At 47.8% G+C, this 11,295-nt stretch overlaps 1 protein-coding gene across 4 annotated transcripts in view; it reads left to right on the top strand.

Annotated features, from left to right (window-relative positions):
• MFN2 (mitofusin 2) overlaps window positions 1-9,449 on the top strand; it is a 30,760-nt gene extending 21,311 nt beyond the window's left edge. For 3 of the 4 annotated variants that reach the window (XM_036743457.1, XM_036743458.1, XM_036743456.1), the window contains 3 exons: window positions 4,636-4,832; window positions 5,456-5,590; window positions 6,924-7,314. In XM_036743457.1, the coding sequence (XP_036599352.1) occupies window positions 4,636-4,832; window positions 5,456-5,590; window positions 6,924-6,993 (402 nt within the window). In that variant the 3' untranslated portion in view covers window positions 6,994-7,314. Of the gene's footprint in view, window positions 1-4,635; window positions 4,833-5,455; window positions 5,591-6,923 lie in introns of all 4 variants that reach the window. The other variant, XM_036743455.1, reaches the window with a different exon arrangement.
• Window positions 9,450-11,295: the final 1,846 nt, after the last annotated feature.

Raw genomic sequence — 11,295 nt, forward strand, 5'->3', positions numbered from 1 at the left:
GCGGGAGTTGGGAGTGTGGAAGTGTCCTCTTCTTTCTCCTTTGCTCCATGGTGGTTCCGTGTTCCCCTGCAGTGCGCTCTCTGTTCAGTGGTGCTGGTTCTGGACGCCGGGGTACTTACCATGTAGATTGTTTCCTTGGCTCTGCTTACTTCCCTTACTTCAGTCTGTGTCAGTCTGTCCAGGCTTCTCTGCATCACCCATGTCATGTCTGAGAGCACAGCCATCTTCCATCACATTCATGGACCACGGTGTGGTCAGCCTTTCCCCAGGAGGTGGGCAGTTGCTTGGTTTTTAGGTCTCTTCTACCACACCAGGTGCTGCTATAAATATGCTGGTGTATTTGGGGACTTTCTTGTCGATGACTTCTTGTGCCTGGTGCTGGAATCTGGGTCCAAGGGTGTGGATGTTTGAGGCACTTCATTTGTGTAATTCCACATCGCTGTTCAGAACGGCTGTTCCGTGTCATGGCTCCGCCCTTAGTGTGCCAAGGTGCTTGTCTTTCCATAGCCTTTCAGTATCAACTAGCCCTATCTTTGGGCATCTTTGCCACCCAGTGGAGTGTGAGGTGAAACCTCAGGGTGGTTTTATTTGCGCACAATAGCCTCTTTTTAAAAAACAAAATTGTGGTTTATTTTTCGCATTCTTCTTAGTTGGTCTATGTGCTTTCAGCCTCTCCCTTCTCTGATCCACCGCTCCCTGAATGGCTACCAAAATAATTTTTTTAAAGCTTGGATCTGACCAAAGTCTTCAGTGGTTGTTTCTTGCCTCTAGGACAAAATAAATGCAGATTCCTTGGTTTGGTGTTTCAAGCCTGCATGTTTCTGGTGCTGGCTGACCCTTCTACCCTTCCTTCATGTACATGGCTCAGTCAAACCGTCCCACCTGCTCTTCCCTGAAGCTGATGGCCATCTTCTTTCTCTAGGCCTTTGCTCATGTACCTAGAAAGTGCTCCCTTCTCCCTTCCACCTCTTGGCAGCATCCTTTGCTTCCTTCGCTGCTCAGTCTGCCGCCTCCTACACAAGGCATTTCCCTGATGTCCTTGGCTCAGTATTTTCTCCTTCTCTCAGATTGCCTTGTACCAAATTTAACCCCTCGAAGGGCAGAGAAGATTCATTTTCACTTTCTATGTTCAGGTCATTCCATTTCAGTACTGGGCACCTAGGAAGTGTTTGCCAAATTGCTTGATTGAGACCTGGGAGGCAGGCAGTCTTGTTAGTCTCCTCCTCTTATAGACAAGGGCAGCATGAGAAGTAAACTGCCCATGCAGGTCACGTAGCCAGCGAGAAGGTAGGTCAGGCAGGAACTTGAAGCCTCTTTCTCGATTCCAAACCCAGTGCTCTTTGGACCATACCAGGCCACCTGTGTCCGTCTAGGCAGAAGCCCTTCCCTGTGCCTGCTCCGGTGTCTGGCCCCATCCCTGCTGTCTATGAGCTGGCATTCTGAGGGTTCAGACTAGTCTCAGGGAATTGGTAAAGGAGCTGTCCTTTTCCCTCTAATACCTTATAGATGAGGCCCAGCCAGGGCCCTTCCCACATGGGGAATGGATGACTGTACTTGGACGGGGCAGGTCACCCTGGCCAGATTCCTTCACCTCTCTGGGTCTCAGCTCCTTTTCTGTAGAACAAGGCCTGGGGCAGGAGAGGCTCAAAACTGCCTCCAGCCCCAGGTCCGTTGTTGAGGCTCTTACTGCTCTTTAGGATCCACTTTAACAAAACAACCCATCAGCTGGGTCTTGTGGCACAGAGCTGTTTGTTGTAGCAGTGTCCTCTAAGTAGGACTTCACACATATTCATTCCTGCCACGCATGGTGCCCTTATTTTTTGAGGTTCCCAACAGAACCATGTTCTTGGCTGTCTGGTCAAACCTTATCATGTCCTCTAAGAAGACTTGAAGTTGTGTAAGGTTGTCACTGAAACCCAGGAATCCCCTCTTTTATCTGAAAGTGCCAGGGATGAGGGAGGGGCACCAGTAGCTCCATTTCTGGCTGCCCTCTGTCAGCTCCCAAGGCAGCCCTCTTCTGTCCTTGTCATCAGCAGACACGTTAAACGCTCAGGATGGGTGAGGCAGAGATGAAGACGATATTGCTCTCTCTCGTGGGAAGTCTTCACCCTAGTAACCCCTTTCCCTTCCCCAGACAAACAGAGAGGTTTGGCTCTATGACCCCTCCTCAGTAAGTCAGTCTGCAGATGCTGTGCATAGAGCGCTGGGCTTGGCCTCATGAAGAGCTGAGTTTGAATGTGACCTCTCAGTCTCCATATCCTCATCTCTAAAGTGAAGAGGCCTCTAAGGTCCCTTCTGGCTGTATTTCTGTCGCCCTGTAGATCCTTGAATCTAATAATAATAATGGTAATACTTTGCCAAGCACTGTACTAAGCCCTTTAGGTTTGTTATCTTGTTTGATCGTCACAAAATCCCTGGGAGGTGGGTGCTGTTATCATCCACTTTGTGCACTTCAGGAAACTGAAGCAAACAGAGGTTGATTGACTTGCCTTAAGTATCTGAGGCAGGATTTGAACTCTGGTCTTTTGACCCCAGCCGTCTAGAAATCTAGAAACAAGCAAAAGCTGCCTTAAGACAACAAAAGCCTTCCTGTCCTTGTTTAACATGGCATTCGACCAAGCTTGGTCACCTGGTTTCCCACTCCACAGGCTGTTAGCAGCAGCCTAATGGCAGAGTGGCCTTGCCTGGCCTGACTCACTGGCAGGAGTCCAGTTTAGAAACAGGTACTGACTGGTGTCATCACCTCAGTTGGTGGTCATAGTGACCCAGGGATGTGGAGGAAGATGTAAGGGGTAGGTGTGGTACATTCCAAGAAAATCCCAGCAAACATTATTAAGTATGTGTTTAGTGTGAGACACTGGACTCTGTTGGGGATAAAAGCATTCCATCAACGGCTCAGAGGTGTGGTCGATGGGTGGGGCGTGAGGGGTACACAAGTGACTGGTCAAAGTTAGAAAATTGTGTGGCAGCTGAAGAAAGGTTCTGTGCCGTAGCCTGCAAGGTTCCCGGGAGTGCCAGGCGAGGGGCCTGGTGAAAGGGAGGAGTCAGCACAGGTGTGCAGAAAGCAGGGTCCTTTGGAGTTCCCAGCCTGCCCTTTCTCCTCTCCCCAGTTGGCATTTCCTCCCTCTCTGCCATACGTGTTTATGTAGGACTTGTTCGTTCCTTCATTCCTTCCCTGTTCAGGGCGCTGCACCATGGGAAGAGTAGTTAGAGAGGACATCTTGGGAGGGGGCATTCACATTTCAGAGGTTGTATGGACTGTGGGTATGTTTGAGGTGTATAGTCAAGCTCAGGATGAGGAATCCAGCAGTCAGTTCTAGTATGGACCTCCAGGAAATTGCCAAGACCTCAAGCATGTCATGTTAATAGCGTGTTGCCTCAGTTTCCTTATTTGTAAAAATGTTAGGGTTGGACTGGGTGACTGCTAAGGTCCCTTCCAGCTCTTACCATCCTGTGATCTCTGGGACAGGCACCTTATTGGAGAGTGATCACAATACCTGCCCTACTTGTGAGCTTAGCATGGTTGTGAGGCTGTAGTGTGCAGACCCTTTGGAAACAATTGGGACTGATAGTGTGGCATTAAGTGCTCTGTAGAGCTGCCCCCTGCCTTCCTTTCAAGAACGTGGTCTTTGGGGGAGGCCTTTCGGAGAGCAGGGCCACAGACGGCAGCGCATGGTAGGCTGTGCCACCGGCCTGTGGGGAGCCTCCGGTGGAGCCTGCAGCCCACTCTTTGGCTCATGGCCAGAGCTGGGGCCTGAGGGGAGCACTGGAGCGCAGCACACGGTGCATGCTGGCTACAGTTGGTTTTTCCTTTTTTCCCAGTGGATGGAATTGGGTAGAGAAAATGATTTTGTTCATTGAAAAGAATTAAATCTTCAAAACTGATGCCTGACCATTCTGGGATGCTTCCTACTCTACAAAGTCCTTGTACTCCCTCGAACCTTCTCCAACAATGTTATGGTCAGTTATCTTAATTTTGTAGGTGAAACCGGCTCAGCCAAGTGATTTACACAAGGTCACACAGACAGTAAATGGCAAAGTCAGGGCTCGAGTCCTCAGACATCAAGTTCAGGGCTTCTCTTTAAAAAAAAAAAGTTTGTTTTTGTTTTACAGCACCCAGATTCTCGCAGTATTGCTCCCCTCCCACACTCATTCAGTATGAGAATGAATTGCTTAAAGAGGAAGGGGACACAAAATGAACCAGAGCAAATGGCATTAACAAGTCTGAGGAACCATGCAGGGCACGGGGCCTCTTCCACCCTCCGAGGTGGGCCAGAGCTGCTGTCCTCTCCCTCCTTGAGGCCAGGCTTCTAACAGTCCCTTTGGACGATGTTAGGTAGTTCTCTGCATTCCCACTCTGGTGGTCGGGGATTTTGTATTCCTGGATCTGCATTAGTTCCCACAGATGGGTCTCTGCTTTTCCAGGTCATCACACACATCCTTTCTTTTAGCCCATTCCTATTGCCCTGTCTAACCTCCCTCCATTCACTGGGCATTTGCTGTGTTTCCATGTCTTTGTTACCCCAAAAGGTGCCATTCAGTGCTTCTCCGCTACCCCCACATCGCAGCTGCCTGCCAGCCATTGCTGGCATGCCTGGCCTCTGGTTCTGGCTGCTGACTGGTCTGCCTTTGCAGGTCTGGAAGGCAGTGGGCTGGAGGCTGATCGCTCTTTCTTTGGGACTCTATGGCCTTCTCTACGTCTATGAGCGCGTGACGTGGACCACCAGAGCCAAGGAGAGGGCCTTCAAGCGCCAGTTTGTGGAGTATGCCAGTGAGAAGCTGCAGCTCATCATCAGCTACACTGGCTCCAACTGTAGCCACCAGGTCCAGCAGTAAGTGGCTCTCACATCCCCTTTAATCCCGAGGCCAGGGTTCCTGGGCCCTTCAGTCCTTGCTCCAAGGCAGGCCAGCCTGGACAGTCCTCCCTCTTAGCACCCCGACCCTGGTGACTCTAGGTGATGTTGCGTATACCCTCCGATGAACTCCTTCTGACTCAGAGGAGCAGAGCCAGTGAGAGGGACACCACCACCCAAGGGCACAGGGGCAGGGGAAGGGGTGAGCCTGCTGGTTGCTTCCCCAAACTTTTCACTGATTTTTGAGCACCATGGCTTCTAATCAGATCAGTCAGTGGCTAAGGTTTCTCTGGACCTGAGCAAAATTAGGGAAAGCTATCTCTTTCAGAGTTCTCCAGCTTTGAAGAATAGGGCATAAAAATTTACTGATGACTTTTCCCATGGCAGGAAAATTAAATGGGAAAGATTCTTTTAAATTAGATCTGACATCAGCAGTGCAGTTAGACGTTGTGTGAGATGCTGAAGACCCAGAGCATGTGGCGTGTGTCAGTTCTGGCCGCACTGGTGTTGGGGACTTGGAGGTGCTCAGGTCCTCTGCTGTCTGTCTTTCCCCTTTGCTGCTCACCATCGCTCAGCTCTGATGTGTGTGCCTCTCCCTCCAGGGAGCTGTCTGGGACCTTTGCTCACCTGTGTCAACAAGTGGACGTGACCCGGGAGACTCTGGAACAGGAGATTGCTGCCCTGAATAAAAAAATTGAGGTTCTTGATTCATTGCAGAGCAAAGCCAAGCTCCTCAGGTAAGTGTGCTGGGGGCGGAAGGATGGGCTCTTCCAGAGCAGCTGCATCCAGCCCACTCACAAGTCACCTTCGGGGGAGCTAGGGAAGGCCAGGGGTCAGCCCAGAGTGCTTCTCAGTGTGGATGGAGTACGGGATGCGGGTCCAGGAAGCCCAAGTTCTAGCTGTAGCTCTGGCTAATTAGCGAGTACCACACTGCTGTGTGCCTTGGCTTCTTCATTTGTACAGTGGGATAATAATACCCACCCAGCCCTTCTCACAGGGGGCTTGTGAAGATCCAGTTAGATGCATTTGAGTGTGTTTGGGGGAAAAAAGAAATAAGAACAATATCTTTGAGAATTAGGATCTTTCTGCCTTAGTGTCCTTATCTGGAGTACAGGCGTAGGATCAAATAAGATGATCCACATATTGCAGACCTCCATGCACTATATAAATGCCAGGTATTATGATGGTCACAGGATTTAGAGCCGGCAAGTACCTCGGAAGAAACTCAGCACAGATATTGGGAAACAGAGGCCCACAGAGGGCCGAGGACTTGCCTGAAGTGATTGTGTAGGATTGCTGGGATTTGTACTTTGGCTTTCTGACTCCCAAGTTCAGCCCTCTTTCCACCACTCCACTGGTTCCCCTTCTGGAGTTTCATCAGACAGACTTTCCATTTCTCTGGCTTTGCCAAAGTGCCATCCTTTCCCTTTAGCCAGTAGTGGCCAACATGGAGTGGACAAATGACAGTCTCACAAGGGACTCATTTCAGCTAATGTTCTTGTCTCCTGAGCTGGGGGTCACCCGGGTCCTGCAGGGCTGGAGATCTGCCATCTCGGCTCATTCCTACGCAACGTTCATGAGCTCTAGCTACATGGGACTGCTTGATGTTCCCTGACCTTCCTACTGCTCTTCTCATCTCTAGAGGCACCAGCATACAAGTGGGCACCAATGCTGCAATACTCCCTTATTTCTGCCCTTTACAATCCTTAACTTCCTGAAAAACACGGCTTGGCTAGGGGCCATATCTTCTGAGAAAACTTCCCGGGCTTCTGCACGCACGCAAATGTACACACATGCGCGCATGCACACACACACACACCTGTGCCAAATCGGGATCTCCCCTGCTGCTTCAGATAACCTTCGAGTACTGATCCATTTCCTCCCTTGCCCTTCACTCCCCGCCTTGTAGTTACCACATGGATGCAGAAAAATCTGTCTCTACAGTAGAACATAATTCCTTGAGAACAAGAACTGTTTTACATCTTCAGTCTTTGTAGCTCCCCTGTGTATCTAGTAGGTACTTTGTGTCTGTTCACACTGAATCCACATGATGATTATTTCTCTTTTCAGGAATAAGGCAGGTTGGCTGGACAGCGAACTCAACATGTTCACCCATCAGTACTTGCAGCCAAGCAGATAGTGTGGAAAGCTGGGAGCTCCAGGAGGTGTGAAGAGTGGACGTTGGGGCCCAGACTGAGGCGAACAGTGGGAGGGGCCTCAGGCCAAGACACAAGCCAATCCTTGTGGGTAGCAGCCACGTAAATGATAGCACCCCAATTTCTGATATGGCGTTGAACCTTTAAACGCTAGTTATTTATTACCCTTCCTTTGCCTGCTCCTGAGATTAGATGGCTTGCAAGAAGAATGTCTGTCTCCATATGCTTAAAGAAGAGTTTTTCTTGTAAAGATAGCTGCAGATGGTACTGAGGTTTCTTTAAATTTTGTTATTTCTAAACTTTTATCAAGTTCTAATTGATTCAGTCTTTTGGTTATTTGGTAAATGATTTGTTACAATGATTCATTTGATCTCAGAGTTGGCCAAAGCCTATGTTAAGAGTATTGGAGAAACTTAGTGCTCAAGCAGAGTCCCCCCTTCCCCTCCCTCCCTCCCGCCCGCCCTCTGTGGCATTCACACTACCCTGCGTAGAGCCACCATCCTCCACTCTTCTTCAGCTGAAATACAACAGTAGAGAACAGCAACTCTTGTGAGCACTTGCATTCGCCCCTCAGCTACAAATGTTCATTTGAAATAGCTACAGAGAAGTTGAGAGTCACAGCCAGATCCAGCCCAGGAAGAAGTCTTACTTGGGTTCCTTGGGCTTGATCAGTGTGGATCCTCTTTGCCCTTTGCAGTGCTTTCCATCAGTCTTGCTGACAGCACGTTGTCAGGGGTGTTTGATAAACCCAATGGCTGGGCCAACAAGGCTTAGCCAACTGAGAGCTGTTTGGGATTTGAAGAATTGCTGCAAATGGAACAGTAGGTGATGAAAATTGCTGAGAACACTTAGCAGTCCATCAGTACATGAGGATTGAAGTGCATGGATGTGGTGTTCACTTTCAAGATGGTGGCACTTTCCGACATTCTCTTCCCCAGTGTGTGTCTGGTTCAGGTCCTTGGTTTCTGTGGTGTATCTGTGTGAGGTCTCCCTCTATGAAAGATAAGTAGGTTTAAAGAAAGGAAGGAAGATGAGGCAGAAGTGGCTTGGGAAATTGAGATAGGAGGCATGGGCAGCAAGCATAGGATTATGGCGCCTTCCTGCAGGACATCTTTTAGCATCAGATCAAATGATGGTTGTCAAGCTAGCCTTTGTACTTGAAGAAGGCCCTCTTACCCGTAAGCCCAGCTTAGGTTTGCCATCCTTTGCATCTTCCCCTGACTAGCAGCCTGCATGTGTGTCTAAAAGAATCTGTTCCATGTTACTGCAGCTGTTTCTGGCTCAGCATTCAGTGCCAGTGACTCCTTGGAATCATTTGACAGAGAATTTGGAAAAACTCAAACCTCCCCCATCTATCTCCCACCATCCATCCCCATAAGTTTCAGTCTGACACACATCTTGGTCATGTGAGTGCACTGAAGACTGTTTGCTGTCATTAAGTTTGGAGATGACTCCTCATTGAAGGTGGACGAGCCCCTGCCCTCAGAATGTCGGCTTCTTCTCTGGTCCCAGGCAGAGCCTGGGAAAAGCAGCGTCCATCCTGCAGAGTCTTGAAGCCCTGGAGAATGGGACAGTGACTGTCCATGGGGAGATGGTATTGCCCTAAAGGAAATGGCTCACCTGGGAGACAGAGACCCCCTTCTTTCCCTCGAGAATGCCGTGTATTCACTCCAGCTCCCTCCTTGCTTCTGCATCTTGCTGCCATTGCATCGTCCTGGGCTTGGCTGTTCATATATCTTGTGCAACATATGTTTCAGTCTCCATTCACAACCCAGTAAGCAGGCAGGAGTGTTGGAAAACGATTTGAGTGCAGACTGAGCCCTGTGTAGTTCAGGTCCCACTACTGAGTCTAGCTGTAGCCATGGGAGGGGTGAAGGGAGCCCCCTTGTGATAGTGCTGTTGGGCAGGGACTTGGATAGCATTCATGCACCTGCCTGTCCCCGGATCCCAGTGGCACAAAAACAGAAGGGTATGTGGTAGGTCTTTGTCAGCGTAGGAACATGGCAAGAGGATATTTTTAAATGTTTTGCCAGGATTGACCGGTGGTAGCCTCAAAGATTGATTTAAAAATCACTGTAACAGCACAGTCGCCAATGAATTCTGTCGTATTTGTGGGTTTTTTTTTAATCTAAATTTAAAAAAGAAAACATCTTGAATGTAACGCTGGGGAGTAAATGGGAATTTTGAGGTTCTTATGTGATATATGGGCAAAATTTAATTTGTGACAATGAGGAAAGACCCTTTACTAAAAGAAGTTTGGCAAAAAGCACTTTATTTTAATGCTGCTAACTTTTTTCCCTTTCTTGTATTGTTGGGTTACCAAGACCTAAGCTTGATAATGAGTTCTCTCTGTTGTATTTAAGGTGATAGATTTTCCTGAATTAGCCCTATATCATTGCCGAGAATATTGGAAACTGAAATAAAAAGCTGTTGGGAAACACTTTGGGCTTGAATCTCATCTGTTTAAAGTCATTGTGAAATGTTGAGAATCACTGATTAGAAGTATAGCTGAGCACACAGACTATCCCATTGTGTATCAGGGCAAAACTTCTTAATAGGCCTAGTAGAGGCCCAGGCATGCTAGATTGGGCTTTGGGGTGTCTCAGATCAGAAACATTGAACCTTAAGTAACCAACAAGCCTGAATTTTTCTGTAACCTAAACCTTGGAATTTCTTAAAGGTAGAGGAATTCAAACCTGATCTAACCCTTCTGAGAGTTTACTGTTTTGATTTTTTTCAAAGGAAATGGAGTTCTCAGGAAATGGCTTACCATGATTACCATGTAACACAGACCCATGCGGCTGTTGCCTTAACGGGCCCAAACGCAGTGTATGCTGTGTATGCATTCCTGCAGTTTAGTCCTAAGTTCCCTCATGCACACAGTATAAGCGGAATGGAAGTTGGAGTCCTAGTATCATAGGCTGAGCAGAAAGGGGGCCTTAAAGGCTGCCTATCCCAATATCATTTTATAGATGAGGAGCTAAAGTGACTTTGCTGAGTTCACTAAGGTTAGGGAAGTGAGTGACAGAGCCAGACTTAGAGAACCAAAGCCACCTCACTTACGCACTCTAAGGCCCTTTGCAGTCTGGGCCTGAGCTGCTTCCTCTGTTAGGGAGTTGGGAGATGATTTCTGATGCCCCTCCCTGCTCTGAGTTCTCTGACCCTACCCTATGTGGTCATGTAATAATTAGTCATATAATAATTAGATAATTATGGTCATTAAGACCCATCTCTGGGTTATTTCCATCATAATGAATACTTGACTGTGTGTACTCTGTTCATTTCCAAATGATTGGAAACAAAACCAACCCAAGCCTGATCCTAGAGATGATAAAGCTCATGCTAAGTTCCTCCCATGATGAGGAAGGAGGCCATGAGATTTCTGGCTGGATGCTGATTCCACTCAGGGTCATTTTCCTGTGAAGGTAATTTTTGATAAGCTATACTTTATCCTTTGAAAACTGCTTGTAAGCTTTAAAATACTTTACAAATGAGAAATGGGTGAGTCATTTAACTTCTGGGTCTCCTCTATAAAATGGGGGTGATGATACCAATGGAGTAACTCCTTCACAGATGAAAGCAAGGATCACAGAGTTAGAGCTGAAAGAACCTTGAGAGCCATTGAGTCTATCCGCCTCATTTTACAGAGGAGGAAGCTGACCTCAGAAAGGTAATTTGTCCAGTTACACAGATGTAAGTTTGTGAGGCAGGTTTGGAACTTGAGTCTTCCCAACCCAGTGCAGTGCTCTATCTACCATGACATCTAGCTGCCTCTATCAAAGGAGATTGTACATAAAGCACTTTGTAACCCTAATTAAACCTGAACGAATACAATTTTATTATGCTGTGAGTCATGTCTAGGAATTCTTAACTTACGAGTTCTTATAAGTCCCTTAGATTACATTTTTGCAATGAGGCTAATTGGGAAAAACAAATGACTCATTTCCAGGCATTTGAAGGATTATCATGTCAAAGAGATTTGTTTTGCTTGGACCCCAAAGGAAGTGCTAGGAGGAAAAAGTAGAATTTATAGGGGCAGATTTAAATTCCCTGCAAACAAAACTTCCTGACCAGAGCTGGCCCAAAGCAGGGAGGGAGTGGGTTCCCCTCTTGCTAGACATTTTCAGGCCAATGAGGCCCCACCCTGCCAATCTCTTAGCATTAAGGACTAATTACTAATTTATGTCCTGAGCCCTGTTACTGCTCTACATCTCCCCCTTCTCATCTATCCTACACAAGAAGTTTCCACAACTACATTTGCTTAACTTCCTATGATCCCCATCTCG

This window comes from Trichosurus vulpecula, chromosome 2, assembly GCF_011100635.1.
Source record: "Trichosurus vulpecula isolate mTriVul1 chromosome 2, mTriVul1.pri, whole genome shotgun sequence".
Lineage (NCBI taxonomy): Eukaryota > Metazoa > Chordata > Mammalia > Diprotodontia > Phalangeridae > Trichosurus > Trichosurus vulpecula.